Genomic DNA, 21,402 nt, shown 5'->3' on the forward strand with positions numbered 1-21,402 from the left:
CAAAGAACTCATGCATATGTTCTTAAGCTCACAATAGACTTCCTGGGTCAGTTGCAATGATAATTCCAAGTCAAACAGTTCACAAAGTTATACTTTATGAGAATTGATTTTTCAATAGTTTAAAGAATTGACTGAAATACTGAGAAATGTTTTACCTAATAATCACCTAGGCTTGCAAGTTTTGTCATCCTTAATGCCTCGCTATTACTTCACCCCAGTCCAAGCAACTGCTAAATTTTATCCTTTCTACTTTATACATTATATAAAATGTTTCTCCTTCTCGTGCTCAACTAAAATTTAAAAAAAGAAAAATTCTTATAACAAATAATCTTAGTCAAGCAAAACAATTCCCAAAGTGAATGTATACCAAAAAAAAGACTCATTCTTCACTCTTAATTCTGTCACTTCTTTATAATAGATAGTGTGTTTCATTATCAGTCCTCTACAATCTTGATGAATTTCACTTTCCTCTTCTATAAAATGAGGGGATTGAGAGAGTTGTTCTTTAAGGATCTTTCTAGCTTTAAATATCTGATAACAAAATATTATTCACAGATATGATCTATGGTAGTAGATGTTCCTGTCTTGAATTTCCAATTTTATAGTCCTGAGTGAGAATGTGAATCAAAGTATGATTTTCCAAAATAGAGAAAACAATCTTGAGTCTTGTGGAATTCAGGAAAATAAGAAATAAACACACATAACCTTCTTCTCCCCCCATGTAATATAATAATTCTATGTTGTAAGCAACACAGAAGATACTACAGTTAATGAAATTAGACACACCCCCCCCCAAGAAGACTATGGAAACAAAAATTGGTGGAAGCCTTAAAAAGCAATATTAACAGAAAGGTAATTGGGAGCTACCTGCAACCAGAGATCATGCATGAGTATTGAATTAATTTTAATTAGGAGAGGAAGAAAGCAGTTCAATATATCTGAGAAATTTAGAGAAACAAAAATTCCTGCTTCATTTTTAAAGAAAAGGGTTTTTTTGGAAGTCTTTTTCAATTATATAGGTTTTTTCCAAATCCTGTGATAGTCATATTCTAGTTAAGTGTGCAACAAAACACACACACACACGCACGCACACACACACACACACACACACACACACAAACACAAACAATTCTGTAATCCTATTATCCAGCTGCTAAAAAGGTTGATAACATGCAATTTCAAAAGGCAGTAAACTTTATTTACATCACTGGAAGACATACTTGAAAATAATATTGTTAAATGGGATATTTTTATCCATGATAAAGGAGAAAAGATAAAAATATGAGTCTATTCTCAGAATACCACTAAAAGTTGGTAGTTATATCTGAGGGGGGAACATGTAACATTCTATTCTTTCTTTATTTAGTACAACTTACCCTGGTATCCAAAATTAAAAACAGGATCTAGTTATCTTAAATGTAAATTATAATCATGCCAAAAAGAACCATAGTTCAAGGTGAAGTTCATACTATGCTTAAGAAAAGACAATGAAAAGTTCATAATAAATTATATATACCTAGATTCTATTTGGTTTTGGTAAGCATTGCAACATTATCACAAGTACAGTCACAGTTCAGTATCCCCAGAAGGTACAGGATTTATACCTTATCAATTGTTATCACTGTCTCTGTTAGCCTTGGTGAAATAAAGGCCTTTGGATCTTCCAGAACCAAACTTATGAATATGGGAAAGCCAGTCTCCTAAAGAAAACTTAATATTTTATTTTATATATTTAACTGAATTCAACCATTGTATTCTATCATTTTCTGGTGAAAGGAGAAGCATTCACATAAGTATTTGAGATGTACCTTAGAAATTTAAAAATGCAATTGCTAAAATTATCTAGATTGACTAAATATCCTAAAATTGCCAGAAAATGGAATAAATTTCTTCTTTAATGTGATTGAGTATAAATTTGTAGAAAAATTTGTCATTCATCAACATCATCATCATCATCATCATTTTCAGCATCATCATAATTGCTATCATTCCCATTTCTTCTCCATCATCAAACATTATCATCAAATGTTTAATGCCTGTTGAATTATACTTTGACTAGACTTTCAAGGATCAATATGAAATGGCTAATGTTTGCAGACATTCAAGTGATACAAAATTCCAAGATTAGTTTTACTCAATAGGAAATGTGCAAAGTGCTATATTTTGTATGACAGTTATAAAAATATAGCCGGGGATTTATATTTTACATTGGACCTTAGACCTATATAATTACACATTAAAATATTATGTTACTTCTTAAAATATTAATGAGGACGACTGAGAAGGATGTTTGTTGTTGTTGGTTTTTAAATGTTCCCCTTTCAACAGTAGGCTAAATAATTCTATGCAACTAGTTCTGAAATATTCTAAAACATACTATTTTCTTCAATTTGCATCCTTATCTTTTCCATATTATTGTAATTGTGCACAAACTATGGGATAACTGAAGTTTGTTGAAACCATAATGTAACAACTAATATATTCCTATTTGCCAAATATCAAGAAAGATTTGAAAGACTTGCAAAAATTTCAGAGGTTAGTTACATACTTAATGAATAAATAAATAAATAAATGAATTCATTATGTAAAATAGTACCGGGACAGACTTTGTGAGTTAATCTGCATTTAATAAAAGGTGTCATCCTATGGCCTCTACTTTGTATTAATTGTTCCTTATTTGCTGTTATGAGAAATGTGGCCTATTTCCCAGGTCTGCTGTGGCATTATTTGACTAGCTAATAGGCCTCCTGACAAATTCCTATTCAAATTCTCTATGGATTAGTCCATTTAAATTGAAAAGCAGAAGAGAGTAAGCAACTCATAAAAATTATACTATGTACCCCTCCAAATTAAACAAACTCAGACTGTTACTTGAGGACCTCTGTGTATATGTCAGTGCCATGACTATCTTATTAATCACTAAGGTTTGGGGTCAAACCTTTATTGTTACTCGTTTGATGCATTTTGAAGCTATGTGAAGATTCTTATTTGATGCTTTCTAGCTGAAATGTCACTTTAAAAATTTTTCAGCAAAAATATTCTTTGATGCCTCCTAGCCATAAAACAATTTTTGTAGAATACTGGTAATAAAATGATAGGTATTTATTTCTGGGAGAAGTTTGATGGTTATTGAAATAACTTTGCAACTTTTCAAAGGCTTTACATTTCTCTACTGTTGTTATCTTTTGACTTAATTCTTAACTCTATATATTATCTATTGACATTGTCTGCACAAAATGTGTGTATAGGGGTATATTGGTCCTTTAAGTTTAATATTTTTTCCCTGAATACATGTAAAAATAATTTAAAAAATTTTTCCAAATTTTCAGTTCCAAATTTTCTCCCTTTTGCCCTTAATCCTTTTGAGAAGGCAAGCAATTTGATATAGAACATATATATATATATATATATATATGTATATATATTGCAGTCATGCAAGTGTTTGTGTTTAACAAACTATATACATAATTATGTCAGAGTTCTAAAAGTTGTGCATTCTGCTGTGTGTTGCCAAGTTGATATTAAGCACATAGAAATATCAGAATTGTTGATATTCTTTCAGTCATATTTTTCAGTATTGAAAAGAGTCATTATTTTTCCCTATTTTCAAATCTCCTTGAGAGAGCTTATAAATTGTTTTCTTCTTGGCTATATCTCCCAAAGTTATATATTCAATTGTTTATCCCTTTTTGTATAACACATGAAACTGTACTTCAGGGGAGGGAAATATCTGGGTCTTGGCCTGTGAAATAATTTGGTCTGACACTGTCAGACTAGCAACTGCAGATCGGACTAAAAATTCAATAAATCTAGGAGTTATTTTAGGAATGAATTAATTAATGTTTGTCCAAGTAGAGTAGTATTAACTTTTAAATTGATGATTTTTGTATGTCCCTTAAATGATGTTATAAATATCCAATGACAGTAGCCCAAATAGCCCTTGACAGAAAAAGTTCCCATCCCTATTATAATTACTTAAGGATCCAAATTTGAAGTTTCCACTATCAGTCAATGTTGAATAGCAAAGTGGTATGAGAATCTTTGCTGATCATTGCCATTTTCCTTTTATGTCCCATTTTTACCTTCAGTCTCCTTTAAATGACTTTGCTTAGTTGAACCAACCAAATTTTCTTTAAATTGGTTTTACACTCTGCTGCTGCTTATTTTTCTTTGCTGCTGTATTGCATCTTTCTCTGCAATATTTTACAAATGAGTTTGCATTTTAAATTGTTATTATTCTTGGCTTCCATGTCACAAAAATCTCTACCTGATGAGAAGGCAAATATTTGCAAAGATAAATTTTAGTATCTCTAGGTCTTGCAACAATTTATAACAGATAAATTTCTACTTTAAATAACTATATTCTCTTTCAATCATCCATACGTATTTTTTCATTAAGAATTTGTCTAACCCAGAATGCAGTTGCTCTAATCACATATCAATTTTTAAAAATCTTCCTTCTTTCTTTTACCTTCATTTAATTTTGCTCTTTTGTCTAACAAGTCAGTGTGTTAACTCATCATATCAGTATTAAGATATGATAATTTTCTTTTTTTGTGATATTATTTGATGCTCATCTTCTCTATTTCATCCTGATTATAATATTGAAAAATATAATCATGCTATCTGTCTATTAGGCTTCTTATAAGTCTTTTAACTCATTAAAATATGATTGTTATTTTCTAAAATTTTTCAGTTCTATTGCTTATTCACATCTTTGTGAATTAGTACTGAAGTCTATCTTGATTAATTTTGGAAGATCATTTTAAATCCCTTCTAGAATTTCTCTATTTATTCATCTGCTGCAACAGATTTTGGTGTACAAGTTGCAGATATTTTCATAGTGATATTTTGCAAATACTTATCATGAGTCAAATGTCCCATGAAATGGCATTTCAACATGCTTTGAATTATATAATAAAGCTCAACTCATGAAATCCCTTATTTACATCTCCAAGGAAAAAAGTGGGAGTGATCATTCCATTTAACTGCAATTTTTCCTTTATTTTGATTTTTTTGTTTATGGTGAAATTATCAAGATTGATACTATTTAGTTATTTTATACTATTTTTATGTATCAGTCATGAGATAAGAATATTAAATTTAGAGTATCAATGGTTAAGTTAATGCTCATAAATTATTCTACATCTTTGTAATTCTTAGTGCTCTCTGCCCCTCTTCTGCCATAGTATTAACATCACTTAAAAATAGGTCATTTTTAAGAGAAAAGAGAAATTGTAAGTAAATAGGTAAAAGAGAGAACATAGCATTACAATAAAAATAGCATTCAATTTAGGGAAGATAGTCAAAAGACCTAGAACTAACTGGAGATTTGATAATAAAATTTTGAAAAACAAAGTCTGGTATAAAACCAGAAAAGACTACATCACTGATAGAGTAAAATATATTAATAAAATTGACATATTAATCCAATGAGGTTTAAAATGTAGTAGGAGACTAAAATTGTCAAATAAAAACATACAAGGTAAATTTATAACAAACTGAGAAGTAAATATATTATAACATAATATTTATTATTGACAATGAACCTCAGATTTCTAAAGATTATCTATAAAAATATAAAATAAAAACTAAGCAAAAATTAAAAATCATTATATAATCTCATATTAGAAAAGGAAATTGAACAGCCTGTAAAGGAATTACAAATGGTGACAGGGACAATGACTTGGTCTACAATGAATTTATAGGAGAATGTGATCAAACTTTTAAATATGATTAATGCTTATATAATACAAGGGGCAGCTAGGTGGCACAGTGGATAGAGTGGTAAGCCCGAAATCAGGAAGGCTCATCTATATGTTTTAATTAAGTAATTAAGTGATTTTGACTAATGAAGCATTCAGAGATTTTCTACCTCTCAGACACAGTTCAACATTAATAATATATTCTATTATTCATTATTTTAGTAAGTCTTTGATTTTTTAAGTTTTTTGTCTTTTTTTTCCCAATTAGATCATTCATCTTTTTTAAGTCAGGGACCATTTTATGCATTTATTCTTGAGAGTCATTCCTAGCACTAAATTGTACATAAGCATTCAAACATTTCTTTGTTAAACATTGATGGATTACTTATATTTTGTTTCCATAGTTTTACTCCATGACAATATAACAAATTCCATTGAGTTCTGGCATATAACCAGTAACTGAATCCCAAGAATGATTTCTGCTTTATCTTTTTCCTTCTTTGGAAGTGAAGCATTTGTACTTGACAGTGCACCAAAGCCAGAATATGAGAAACTTTAAAAATTTTTTATCTATTCTATATTGAAACACAGGCTAATCAGTTGATAAAATAACAAAGAACACCAGGTCCATGCCTATTTACTCAATCCCAGTGTTCTAGAATGAAAGGGAATCTGTCAAAGCTTAAGATAAATTAAAGAAAGTAATAATTTATGCAGTAGTTAGGAAATTTATGAAACTTATTTTATAAAGCAGCCTATGTTGAATTAAACAAATTTATAAGTAGAAAGAATTCTAAATTAGGAATAAAATAATCGAGGTTCTTTGCTCATATTATAGCCATATGACCGTTGGAAAATGAGTAAGGACTATAATTCATCTACAAAGTAGGAATAATACATGACCTGTCTATCGCTCAGGATTGTGAAGTTCAAATTATGGAACTGCTATGAGAATGATTTTTATCTGTTAATATGATACAAAAATGAACTATATAAAGGTTTATATGTATATGTGTTCAAAAAAGTATAGGCAGGTATTAGTTAAACATTCACAAATAAAATGTGGAAAAATTCCAGTAGGAACTGGGCATTTAAAGATAAAAATGAAGATTTTACCTTCTAGAGGACATTTTTTCCCAGAGGGAAATTACACAGATAAATAATTACAAAATATACAGTGTCCCAAAAGTCTCAGTGCAGTTTTTGACACATTAATAATTTCAATGACTCGAAACATCATGGTTTTGAGGATATCCTATATTCAAATATTGTATACACAAACACACACATAGACACACATAGCACTGGCTCTGGAATCAGAAAGATCTGAACTCAAATCCAGCTTCTGACACAAGACACATATTAGTTGTGTGACCCTAGGCAAGGCATTTAACCCAAATTGGCTCTAAAAATATTAATCAGTTAATTTATTAACTGGAAGTAGAAGGGATCTATTAACAGATTGAGAACTATAATGGTTATTGAGTGAGTCTAGAAATATAAGAGAATATATTCCTATGGTTTGATGTAGTCATATATCAGTTTATATAGATAAATCTTTTTCTCCTAGAAAGTATTCTTTATTGGTATTGTTTTATTCAGTTGTTACATTGGATGGACCATTGATCTGACTAAATATGACATTTGTTATCATTGGTCCTTAAATAAAAAATAAATTGGAAACTTTAATTAATTTAGATATAAGAATATTTTACAGATGGCCATAGATTCAAATAGAGTATTTTTTTTCCTTCCTTAGTTATCTCATGTGGAGGTCTGTCTTTTCCACCAAATGGAAATAAGATTGGAACATTAACCATATATGGAGCAACAGCTATATTTACTTGCAACACAGGATACACTCTTGTTGGCTCACATGTCAGAGAATGCTTAGCAAATGGACTTTGGAGTGGTACAGAAACTCGGTGTCTAGGTAAGTAAATTCAAGGATTTCAATTTTTTTGGTTGTTCAAATTAAATTTTAAAATAGCTTAAGACCAAATTGAGAATACAGACCATTAATACTTTCATTCTAAAAAATTATCTCTTACAGTACACCTATATGCTTTTCTACACATATCTTATGCCTCAGCTAATAATGTGACTTTACCTTTGAACTTCTAAATAATTTTTTATTTGAGCAATAAGTAAAGTATCATGATCTAAGTGATTTAAAAGACTTTTTTTTGCAGTTTTGAGACAATATTTTAGAAATTCTATTATGATAGGAACACATTGTCATTTATTTTCTTTTCCACTTTTGCCTATCATTTTTCCAGGTTTTTCCTATATTTTCAATATGTAAAATAAATGGAAAATTATTTGATCAAATTAAAATGATAGAAACACAGTTGTTTAGAGTTGAATGGAAAATTATTTTTTCTCTACTCCCTTAATTTTACAAATGTGGACACTGTCTCAGAGTAGGCAAATAAATTGCCCAAACTCACACAGCTACCAAGTAGTCAGTCTAGCATTGAACCTAGGTCTTCTAATCTTAGGTCTATAGATATCTATAGATAGATAGATAGATAGATAGATAGATAGATAGATAGATAGATAGATATACTACCAGGAAACTGTCTTGAATTAGGCCTGACCCAGAACAGGGTGTCAGCCAATGTCATTGCAAACTTCAAATGACATGAAAATGTTATTCAGTAATAGTTTTTTTTTACAAATAATGTTTTTTATACATTAATAAAATATTCTTGTTTAAGAGCAAACAAAATAACCCTCCCCCCAAAAAATATAGACTCACTTGAGCGATAAAGTGGAGAGAAAAAAATTAAAGTTAAAAAATAATAATAGTAATAACTGTAGGTATGGCCAGGTGGTACAATGGATGGAGCACCAGCCCTGGAGCCATGAGCACCGGAGCCCACATCCAGCCCCATACACCCAACAATCACCCAGCCATGTGGCATGCAAGCCACCCCAACCCCACTGCCCTGCAAAAACCAAAAAAAAGAAAAAAAAGACCCAAAATAAAATAAAGGGGTAGCTGGGTGGAGGACAGAGCATTGGCCCTTGAGCCAGGAGCACCTGGGTCCAAATCTGGCCTCACACACCCAAGGATCACCCTGCTATGCGGCCCCAGGCAGAGCACCCAGCCCCATTTGCCCTGCACCCCCCCCAAATAATAATAATAAAAAATGTGCTTGAGTCTTTGTTCCAACACCAACAACTCTGTCACGGGTGAATGACATTCATTATGATAAGTCCATCACAAAAGTTACTTCCATATTTTTCCACCGTTGCCATTGCTGATCGCAACTCCCTCCTTTCGTATTTCTCCAGTACCATGTACTATATTTTCTCTCTCCTTTCACTCTGACTTTGCTATAGGGTAGCTGAGTGGCACAGCAGACAGATCCCCGGCCCTGGGGCCAAGAGGGCCTGAGCCCCCATACCACCCCTTAGGCCCAGCATCCACTTGGCCCTATGGTCCCGGATAGGCCTTCCAATCCCAGCCCCTGGAAAGAAGTAAAAAAGAAAATGAGTTATATCTGACCACTCTCCTGCCATGGTCCATCCTCTCCTCCATCACAAACATCCCCCCTTCCCCCTGTCCCCCCCCTTCTTACTCCAGATGCCTATACCCCATTGAGTATATAAGCTCTTTCTGCTCTTAGCCACCTCTGATGAGAGCAAAGATACCCTCATTCCCCCTTGCCTTCCCCCCCCTTCCTTGTCATTGCAATAGTTCATTGCAATAAAGAAAAATCTTATTATATGAAATATCTTGGTCCATTCCCCCTCTCCTTTTTCTTTCTCTCATTACATTTCCCTTTTTCTATTGACTCCATTTTTACACCATATTTTATCTTCAAATTCATCTTTCTCCTGTACTTCAACTATAAAAGCTCCTTCTGCCTGCTCTATTAACTGAGAAGGTTCATATGAGTATTATCAGTGTCATTTTTCTATGCAGGAATACATGCATTTCATCATTGTTAAGTCCCTCATATTTTCCCCTTCTCCTCCAATCCCTATGCTTCACCTGAGTCCTGTATTTGAAGATCAAACCTGTTCAGCTCTGACCATTCCAACAGGAACATTTGAAATTCCCCTGGTTCATTGAAAGTCCATCTTTTTCCCTGGAAGAGTTCATTCATTTTTGCTGGGTAGTTGATTCTCAGTTGCATTCCAAGCTCTTTTGCCTTCTGGTATAGTATATTCCAAGCCCTATGAGCTTTTAATGTAGTTGCTGCTAAATCCTGTGTGATCCTGACTGCAGCTCCACGATATTTGAATTATGTCCTTCTGGCTGCTTGTAATATTTTCTCTTTGACTTAGGAGTTCTGGAACTTGGCTATAATATTCCTAGGGGTTGTTTTTTGGGGGTCTCTTTCTCCGGGGGAATCGGTGGATTCTCTCCATTTCTATTTTGCTCTCTGCTTCTAGGATATCAGGGCAATTTTCCTGTAGTAATTCTTTGAAAATGATGTCAAGGCTCTTTTCCTGATCATGACTTTCAGGTATTCCAATAATTTTTAAATTATCTTTCCTAAATCTGTTTTCCATATCAGTTGTTTTTTCAACAAAATGTTTCACATTTTCTTCTAATTTTTCATTTTTTTGTTTTGAAGTATTGAGTCCTGATTTCTCATAAATTCTTCAATCTCCCTGAGTTCTATTCTTTGTCTGAAGGATTTATTTTCCTCAGAGAGTTTTCTTATCTCTTGTTCCATCTGACCAATTTTGCTTTTTAAAGCTTTCTTCTTCTCCTCAATAACTTTTCGAACTGTTTTATTCATTTGACCTAAGCTGGTTTTTAGCATGCTATTTTCTTCAGCATTTTTTTGGATTTCCTTGGCTAAGCTGCTGACTTCATTTTCATGTTTTTCCTGCATCTCTCTCATTTCTTTTCCCAATTTTTTTCCTAACTCCCTCATTTGATTTTCAAAGTCTTTTTTGAGCTCTGTCATAGCCTGAGCCCAATTTTTGTTTTTCTTGGAATCTTTAGATGCAGGAGCTTGTGCTTCTTCAACTTCAGACTGAGTGTTTTGATCCTTCTTGGGCTCATATGCAAAATATTTCTCAATGGTGTTCCTCTTTTTTCTCTGCTTGCTCATTTTCCCAGCCTAAGACTGTTTTTGGGGTGCTTCCTGAGCTTTTGGAACACTCCCCACAAAGGTCTCAGTGTATGAGGCTCTGTCCTCCCTCCTGGTCAGTGAATGACCATATGCAAACCCCCTCTGCCATGGAGCTGTGGTGGGGGGCCCTGCTGTTCTAGACTGTGATCAAAATCTGAATGTGGTCAGAGCCCCAGAGTCCAGTTCCAGGGGCAGAGCTCTGCAGTCTCTCTCTCTCTTCACTCCCCTCCCTGGGTTCAATGGGCTCATGCCTTCGGGGCTCCTGCTTACATGCTCTGCCTGCTTCTGTTTCCTGGATCTGGGCTGTGGTGACCAAACTGCTTGCTGTATGCCCTGAGGGCTGGGCTTCATGTGCTCGCTCTGGCAGAGGTCCCTCGCTGTTCCCCCAATTTGTGCCCGGTGCTCCCCGGGGCGTAAATCAGGAGACTCCCCCCGCTGTTGTAAGCCACGGCTCCTAGCACCCTGGGGCTGCCTCCTGGAGGCTGAAGTTCTTTCGCTCTGGCGGGCCACCCCACTTGCAAGCACCCCTCCAACCCCCAGGAGCAGAGTCTTTCTGCTCTTTTCCAGGTTACCTTGAGTAGGAGAACTGCCTCACTGGGTCCCTCTGTGGGTTCTGTCTCTCGAAAGTTTAGTTAGAGTCCTTAGTTTCAAAGATTTATGGGAGAGTGTCTAAGACATGATTCATTCTTGTTGCCATCTTGGCTCTACCCCCTCAGTAATAAATAAATATAGCAGCATATGTCAAGATATTATTTTTTCTTTGTATTGACATAGCCATATGAATCAATATTTGAATTTCTGTATAGGCAAGCTCTATGAAGACACATACACACATGTGTAAAATAACATGATAAGGTCTCATACTAATAAGAAACTGAGCTAGGATTCAAAACCTAAGTTTTCTGACTCCCAGTTCAGAACTTCTTCCATATTTATTAGCTGACCCTTTTTTATTTTTTATTTTTTATTGTTATTTTTTTTATTGAACCTGAGGATCCTTTGGCTTAAGTCCTGGCCATTCTATCCATATTCCTTGGTTATCAAAAAGAATTAATGGCTTTTCACTATAGCAGTTTCCATCAACATTCCATCAGACTAATACCTTGCCCCCTTGTACTGCATTAATAAATACAATTTGCACATATTGAGAAGTGACTGTCCAAAGGCTCTTAATGGTATCAATGGGATTAGAACTCATGTTTCTTTGTTCCTATGTTAGAATTATTTGCATAATTCCATACAATCTCTCATTGTCTTTCTGCTATTATATTTTTAAAAATTTCTTTGATGGAAATTATGTATCTTGCTTAAAAGATGGAATCATTTGACTTTTGTTGTCATATATTTGGCAACTAAAATCATTCTCTTTGGCTGTCAATTAATACCAGAATGTAGTGAAGCTCTATTAAGGAATTGTGAAAGAACTCAAGTTCTTAAACATTAATTTACTCCTGAAATATTCTTATCCTTGTCATTAAGGAGAAAATGAATTTCATACTTCATCAGTTTAATACATCTGTTACAGGTGTAGGTATGTAAGTGTAGATATAATCAGTTGTATTTAAACCAACAATGCTTTTAGTGATTTTCTTTGTGCAAACATGAGGCTAAGTCATCTGGAATTTTCTAATTATTAGCATGTAGGTAGAATTTTTAAATTGTCTATGGAGTTTTAATGTTTCAGATGACTCTGTCTCAGTTTTAGGTTAGTTTTATTGCTCAAAAAAACCCCTTTATTTCTGATTTCTTTGCAAGCACAATATGTTTACAGCTTCTATTATTCTATTCCCAGTGATAAATACTGAAAATCATACAACAACCTGGAACCAAAAATTTGTTTAATAGATTTTTTTAAAAATAAAATTCTACTGAGATACACAAACAAATATTCTGAATTCAAAGTTGTTGTAATGAAATTTTTACTTAAACCAAGCAACTTCACTAGTAACTACTGGAAAGAAATATCAAAAAATATTGGTATGAAGTAACTTAGAACTATCTCTGTCATTTTATTTGTATCTAAAGCTGTAATTCAGTTTTTTCATCTGGTAACAATCAACCCTTTGAGCCAAATGAAACAGCTCCTTTTGTTCTGCCCAAGACTGGACCATTCTAATATTCTCTCAGGCTCAAAACGTTGGCATTATCTTTAGCATTTCATCCTCTTTCATTTCATTGAGAGGCAGCTTGTAGTGAATAGAGCACCAGGCCTGGAGCCAGGAATTGAGTTCAAATTTGGAGTCAGACAATTACTAATTGTGTGAGTCTGGACAAGTCACTTAACCCTTCTTGCCTCAGTTTCCTTATTATAAAATGACCTGGAGGAGGAAATGGAAAACCACACTAATATCTTTGCCAAGAAAAACCCAAATGGGGTCACACATAGTCCGTGATTGAGTAAGGAGGCAACTACTCTAAAAAGCTGGAAAAGTAAAAAGGAATCAGATTATGAAGAGATTGAAAAATCAAAGAGAGGACTATGATATATGCGTAAACTGAAAAAGAATATTTTTATTGAATTTATTTATTTATCTATCTCTATCTATCTATCTATCTATCTATCTATCTATCTATCATCTATTTATTTTTCCATTCACATGCACATGTATATTTTTAAGTTACAAAATTTCCTTCCATCCTCACTTCCCATCCTCCTCCCCTCAGAAACAGTCAGGTTAGCATTGTATATACATAGTTTTGGTAAACATGTTTACAGATTAGTCATTTTCTGTATGAGGAATTAGGATTAAGGGAAAGAGATACATTAGAGACAATTTTAATAAAGTGTTCATCAGATGCTGAAATGTTATTTTTGTTTTGTTTTTGTTTTGTTTTGCTTTGTTTTTTCTCTTCCTCTGGATGGGTACGACATTGTCCATAGCAGATCTAAGAGTTGTCCTAGGTCTGAACTGCTGAGAATAGCTGCTTCCATTAAGGTTGTTCATATCATAATGCTGTTCATGTATACATTGTTCTCTTGGTTCTGCTCCCTTCCCTCAGCATCAGATCCTGTAAGTCATTCTATGCTTCTCTAGAGTCCAACCATTTATGGTTTCTTATAGCACAATAATATTTCATAGTATTCATGTGCTATAACTTGTTTACCCATTCCTCAACTGATGGGCATCCCCTCAATTTGCAATTCTTTGCCACTACAATAAAAGTAACTATGAATATTTTGGAACATGTGGGACTTTTCCAATTTTTTACAATTTCTTTTGGATATAGACCTAGAATTGTAATTGCTGAGTCAAAGAGTATGAACATTTTTATTGTTTTTGGGGGGGCATAGTTCCATTTTGTTCTACAGAATGGTTGGATCTGCTCATTTTTTCATATAATTATAGATATAGATATAGATACAGCTTTAAGTTCTTCATTAGGAAACTTACTATATATTTTGACTGTCAATTAGGGAATGATTTTTTTATCCTTATAAATTTGATGCAATTCTTTATATATTTTAGAAATGAGACCTTTTTAGAACTCCTAGTTGTGAAGATTATTTCCCAGCTTTCTGCTTTTCTTCTAATTTTGGCCGCATTGAGTAGAATATTCCCTCTTAAGAGTTAACATTCCTAGTGAAGTCTTCTCATGGTTAAAAATCATTAAAAGAAAGATATCCATTACTCTTAGAATATTCTTAGAAGAGGGATAGAGACCTTGAGCTCTCAGTCAGACACCCTCCCAAAACGGTGGACTATTTCCAGAATGACCTTGCCTTGATTCTGTTAGGGAGGGAATCATGGAATACTTCCAGAGAAGAGACCTTGCAGTCTTAGTTAGCCACCTGTTTGGTAATGGACTGTGAGAACAGTATCCTGGCTTCTCTTGTTTGAGAAGTACTAAACTAAGAAGATAGTAGAGTTCCTTAGAAGACCTTACATATGCAGACATTAATTCATTTAATGGAAGGTTATTAGAAATCTTCTGATACCCTAGCCATCTGGATGGTGAGGTAATATTTTATGGAAACCTTTTATTCTTCTCTTTGTTGCTGGGTAGATTTTTTTGCATAAAGATTGTAACTCTGAAAACCTTAACCAATCAGGTTGGAAGGGGGGGGTGGCTAGAGAGTGGGCTAGAAAATGTGATAGGTCATATAATCTTGCTTGACTGTCACCTCAGTACAGCTCCTTGATTTTCACTACCTTCGTGAGACTTGGAGTATGCCCTTTTCTCAAGAAAAGCCAAAATAATTTTTCCTTTTTGCTCAGGAGTCTCCATATTTTTAAGTGGATTTTTATCCCACATAGCGTTGATTTTATTAGTATAAAACTTTTTAAATTTAATATAGTAAAAATCATTCATAATATATTCTAAATCTTGTTTGGTCATAAATTTATACCCTTTCCATGACTTTGATAGATAGTTTCATGTTCTATTAATTTATCTATGGTCACCCTTTATGTCTAAATCCTGTCTCCATTTTGTCCTTATTTTGGTGTTGTTTTTTGAGATGTGAGTCTATGTCTAGTTTTTGCCATATTATTTTCCAGTTTTCCCAACAATTTTTGTCAAATAGTGAGTTCTTATCCCAGAGTGATCTTTGAGTTTGTCAATTAGTAGATTGCTATAATCATTTACTGCAGTTTCTTTTGAATTTATCCTAATCCACTGATCCATTACTCTTTTTCTTTTATTTTTCATTTCCATTTATTTATTTACTTTTTTGGAGCTTTTTTTTTCTTTAAATTTTTTTTTTAGTTTTTTTGCAACGCAATTGGGTTAAGTAGCTTGCCCAAGGCCACACAGCTAGGTAATTAAGTGTCTGAGGCTGGATTTGAACTCAGGTACTCCTGACTCCAGGACCAGTGCTCTATCCACTGTGCCACCTAGCTGCCCCCTCTTTAATGTTTTTACACATTACTAAAATATTCTTATTTAAGAATAAACATAATACTACCTCCTCCCACAAAAATATAAAGCCTCATGATAAATAAAATAAATAGAAAAAATATGTTTCAGTCTGTGTTCTGATACCATCAGCTCTGCCTCAGATGGATCACTTTCTTTATCATAATTCCATCATAGAAGTTGCTTCCGTATTTTTCCTCAGTTATTGTTGCTGATTCTCCTCACTACCATCTATTATATTTTCTCTCTCATTTCACTCTGACCCTCTTCAAAAAGATGCTGTGGGGCAACCAAATGGTACAGTGGACAGAGCACTGGCCTTGGGATCAAGAGGCCCCAAGCCCGCATCCTCTCCCAGAGACCAAGCAACCACCAGGCTCTGTGCCCAGAGAGACCACCCAAACCCAACACCTTGCAAAAAGTAAAAAGAAAATGTGTTCTACCTGACTATCCTCTCCTATGATGTATCCTCTCCTCTATCATCCACATCCCTCCTCCCCTTCCACTATCCCCTTTCTCTCCTTTTTCTTCTAGATGCCTATACCCTATTGAATGCATATGCTATTTCCTCTCTGAGCCATTTCTTATGAGAATGAAGGCTCCCTCATTAACCCCTTCCATACCATGCAAAAACTACACGAAATATCTTTTATGTGAAATATCTTAGCCTATTCTACCTCTCTTTTCTCTTACTGCCAGTACATTTCCCTTTCACCCACTGACTCCATTTGTACAACACATTATATCTTCAAATTCAGCTCTCTTCTGTGCCTCATCTATAAAAACTCATTCTACCTGCTCTATTGAGAAGGTGCATATGAGTACTATCAGTATCATCTTTCCATGCAATAATACACCCAGTTCAGCATGCTTAAGTCCTTCATAATTTACCCTTCTCATTCACCCTCTCTATGCTTCTCTATGCTTGAAGATCAAACTTTCTCTTCAGCTCTGGTCATTTCAACAGTAACATTTGAAAGTCTCCTGTTTCATTGAAAATCCATCTTTTCCCCTGGAAGAGGGTTTTCAGTTTTTCTTGGTAGTTGATTCTTGGTTGCATTCCAAGCTTTTTTGTCTTCTGGAATATATTCCAAGCCCTATGAGCCCTTAATGTAATTGCTGCTAAGTCCTCTGTGAGCCTGACTGCAGCTTCATGATATTTGAATTGTGTTCTTCTGGCTGCTTGTAATATTTTCTCTTGGATTTGGGAGTTCTGGAACTTGGCTATAATATTCCTGGGGGTTGTCTTTTTTTGGATCTCTTTCTGGGGGAGATAGGTGGATTCTCTCAATTTCTATTTTGCCTTCTGCTTCTGGGATATCAGGGTAATTTTCCCATAGAAATTCTTTAAAAATGAAGTCAAGGTTCTTTTCCTGATTATGACTTTCAGGTAGCCCAATAATTTTTAAATTAACTTTTCTGGATCTGTTTTCTAGATCAGTTGTTTTTTCAATGAGATATTTCTCATTTTCTTCTATTTTTTTTTCATTATCTTGGTGTTGAATTATTGTGTCTTGATTTCTCATAAAGTCAACTTCCTTTAGTTCCATTCTACATTTGAAGGATTTATTTTCCTCTGAGAGCTTTCTTATCTCCTTTCACATCTTGGCAATTCTTGTTTTTAAAGCATTCTTCTCCTCAATAACTTTTTGAATTGCTTTATCCATTTGGCTTAAGCTGCTTTTTAACATGCTATTTTCTTCTGCATTTTTTTGGATCTCCTTGACTAAGCTGCTGACTTCATTTTCATGTTTTTCCTGCATCTCTCTCATTTCTTTTCAGAATTTTTCTTCTATCTCCCTTACTTCGTTTTCAAAATCCATTTCAAGCTCTGTCATATCCTGAGCCCAACTTCTATATTTCTTGGAGTCTTTGGATGCAGAAGCTTGTACTTTTTCATCTTCTGATTGTGTGGTTTGGTCTTCCATGGGACCAAAATAATTTTCTATAGTCAGGTTCCTTTCCCTACCCCATCTATTCATTTCCCCAGCCTGTTCCTGGCTTTGGAGTGCTTCTTGAGTTGCTGAATATTTATTATTGGGACACCATTTCCCCCACACACACCAAGGACCTCAGTGTGTGTGAGGCTCTGAGTACTCTCCTGGTCTGTTGAATGACCACTAGGACATCCCTCTGCCCCGGGGTTGTAAGGAGGATCCCTGCTTTATTTGGGGGGAGGAACCTAGATTGTGATCAGTTTCTGAATGTGGTCAAAGCACCAGTCCTGTTCCAGGTAAAGAAGACAAACCTCCACAGTCTCCCTCCACTCCCTTACCTTCCCTGGGCTGAGAACTTGCGGTATAGCTGCCTGGAGGCTCCTGCTGGATGGTTCTATGGGCCTGCTTCAGTTTTCTGGAATCTGAGGTGTGCTGAATGCAGTTGCCATGATGAAGGCCAGGCTGACCTCGGCTTTGTACTTGCTCTGGCAGAAGTCTCCCTGCTGATCTTCCAGATTGTGCTTGGTGCTGCCTGGGGTGGCAGGTCAGGAAACTGCTTTTGCTGCTAGGAGCAGTGCTCCCAGATTCCCTGAGGCTATTCCCAGGAGGCTAAAGTTCCTTTGCTCCAGCAGTATGCCACTCCTCCAACCCCATGGAACAAAGTCTTCCTACTATTTTCCAGGTTACCTTGGATTGGGGAATTGCCTCACTGGATCTTTCTGTGGGTTTTCTCTCTTGCTAATTTAGTTAGAGTCATAATTTTAAGGTTTGTGAAATATTTTGGGGAGAGCACCTAAGAGAGCCTCTTCTCCTCTTGCCATCTTGGCTCCGCCCTCCACCCCCATTGCTCTATTTCTTAACCAGTACCAGGGAGTTTTGATGATGGCTGCTTTATAGCATAGTTTTAAATCTGGTCCACCTTCCTTGATGGTTTTTTAATCAATTCCCTTGCTTTTCTTGACCTTTTATTGCTCCAGTTGAATTATTATTTTTTCTAACTTGGTAAAATAGTTATTTGGCAGTTTGATTTGTATGACACTGAACAAGTAATTTTATTTTGATATAATTGTCATTTTTATTATATTTGCTTGACTTAACCATGAGCAATTGATATTTTTCCAATTATTTAAGTTCTGACTTTATTTGGATGAGAAGTGCATTATAATTGTGTTCATATAGTTTCTGGGTTTTTCTTAAGAGTTGATTCCCAAGTATTTAGTGTTATCTATAGTTACTTGAAATGGAATTTATCTTTCTCTTTTTCTTGGATTTTATTGTTTATACATAGAAATGTTGATGATTTTTGTGGGTTTATTTTATATCCTGCTATTTTGCTGAATTTATTAATTGTTTCAAGGTGTTTTTCAGATGATTTTTCTTGTGTTCTCTAAGTATAATCACATCATCTGCAAAGAGTGAAAACCTTACTTCCTTATTCAATTTCTTTTTTTTTCTCTTATTGCAACTGCTTGTATTTTAAATATTATGTTGAATAGTAATGGTGATAATGGTCATCGCTGTTTTACCCCTGACATTATTGGAAATGCTCTGAGTTTATTCCCATTACATACAATATTTGTTGATAGTTTTAGATAGATACTAAATTTTTTCTTAAGGAATTCTGCATTTATTCCTAAACTTTCAAGTATTTTTAATAGGAATGGATGTTGTATTTTATCAAAGGCTTTTTCAGCATCTGTTGATGTAATCATATGATTTCTCTTGGTTTTGCTAGTGATATATTCAATTATGTTCAGTGTTTTCCTAATATTGAACCCTCTCTGCCTATCTGGCATAAATCCTACCTGATCATTGAGTATTATCCTAGTAACAACTTGCTATAGTCTCATTGCTAAAATTTTATTTAAGATTTTTGTATCAATATTCATTAGGCAGATTGCTCTATAATTTTATTTGTTTTGTTTTTTCTTGTTTTAGGTATTAGCACATGTTGGTGTCACAAAAGGAGTTTGGCAGAACTCATCCTCTCCTTTTTTAAAAAATAGTTTATGTAGAATAGGAATTAATTGTTCCTTAAATGTTTGGTAGAATTCATTGTAAATCCATCTGGATCTAGAGACTTTTGCTTAGGGAATTTATTGAAGGTTTCTTCAATTTCCTTTTCAGAAATGGGGTTAAGTAATTTATTTTCTCTTCCATTAATCTCAGCAGCTTGTATTTTTTGTTAATATTCATCAATTTCACTCAATTTATCCAATTTATTGACTTAAAGCTTGGCAAAGTAGGTCCAAATTATCTTTTTAATTTCCTCCTCATTGGTGGTTGATTCACCCTTTTCATTTTTTATAATGATAATTTGGTTATCTTTCTCTTTGTAAAATCATATTAACCAATGGTTCGCATATTTTATTGGCTCTTTCATAAAACCAACTCTTATTTTTATTTATTAGATTATTAATTTCCTTGCTTTCAGTTTTATTAATCTCTCCCTTGATTTTCAGAATTTCTAATTTGGTATTTAATTGGGAATATTTAATTTGTCCTTTTTCTAGCCTTTTTATTTGCATAACCAATTCAATAATCTCCTCTTTCTCTAATTTATTTATAGGCATTTAGAGATATAATATTTCCCCTCCAAACTGCCTTGGCTACATCCCATAAATTTTGGTATTATGTCTCATCAGCATCTTTTTCTTGGCCATAATTATTGACTATTTCTATTATTTGTTGTTATTTAATTTCCAATATTTTTCTTTCCATGAGCTTTATTTCATGTAATTTTAATTGATCATGATTTGAGAATGCCTTTCTGCATTTGATTATAATGTTTTTTGTGTTCTAGTACATGGTCCATTTTGGTATAAATGCCATGTACTTCCAAGAAAAAAGGTTTATTCTTTTCTGTTCCCATTAAGTTATCTCCAGAGGTCTATCATATCTAAGTTTTCTAAGATTTCATTCTCCTTCTTGCTTATTTTGTGGTTAGAGTTATCTAGTTCTGGGAGAGGGAGATTGAGGTCTCCCATTATCAAAGTTTTGCTATCTATGTCTCTTTGTAATTCTCTCAGCTTTGCCTCTAGGAATTTGGATGCTTTACTACTAGTTGTATACATGATTTGACTTCATTACCAGTGATGCCTTTTAATAAGATATAGTTCCCCTTCCTTATCCCTTTTAATGAGATAGATTTTTGCTTTTACTTTATCTGAGATCAGGATCAATACCCCTGATTTTTTTTACTTCAGCTGAGGCATAAAGTTCTCTCACTTGAGAACTTTACAGTTAATTGTTATTTATGGGAGTTATTTATTCAGGACCACACAGTTTATGATGCCCTTATCAGACAAAGTGCTAAGCTTTGCCAGTACAGCTGAATTAAAGTGGGCCAAAGGATAATGAGACACTTAAGTTTAGAGTTAACATTCCTGCTTTTCCATCAGGGTTTTTTTTCTCTCAAACATAGTAATGCTCCAACCTTTTACCTTTACCTTGTGTGTATCTCTCTGCTTCAAATGTGTTTCTTGTAAGCAATATTTTATAGGATTCAGGTTTTTAATCCATTCTGTTATCTGTTTCCATTTTATGGGACAGTTCATCCAAGTCATATTTGTAGTTAAGATTACTAATTCTGTATTTCCCTCCATGCTTTGTCCATTTATATTTTTCTCTTTCCTTTCCTTTTATTCCTCCTCACCAAAATTTTACTTCTTTTCCCCCTTTGATTTTTTTTCTGAATTTAACTTTCAGTTTATTTTCACTTATAACTTACTTAGCTTTCACCTTCCCTTTTATCAGTTCTTCCTTCCCTTATCTCTCCCTTTCATTTTCCCCCTCTTCCCTGTA

At 34.1% G+C, this 21,402-nt stretch overlaps 1 protein-coding gene across 1 annotated transcript in view; it reads left to right on the top strand.

Annotated features, from left to right (window-relative positions):
- Window positions 1-21,402, top strand: part of CSMD1 (CUB and Sushi multiple domains 1) — a 2,413,561-nt gene that overhangs the window by 2,264,747 nt on the left and 127,412 nt on the right. The window contains exon 59 of the mRNA XM_074209535.1: window positions 7,465-7,638. Coding sequence (XP_074065636.1) covers window positions 7,465-7,638 — 174 coding nt within the window. The remainder of the gene's footprint in view (window positions 1-7,464; window positions 7,639-21,402) is intronic.

Source organism: Macrotis lagotis, chromosome 1 (assembly GCF_037893015.1).
Source record: "Macrotis lagotis isolate mMagLag1 chromosome 1, bilby.v1.9.chrom.fasta, whole genome shotgun sequence".
Taxonomy (NCBI): Eukaryota; Metazoa; Chordata; class Mammalia; order Peramelemorphia; family Peramelidae; genus Macrotis; species Macrotis lagotis.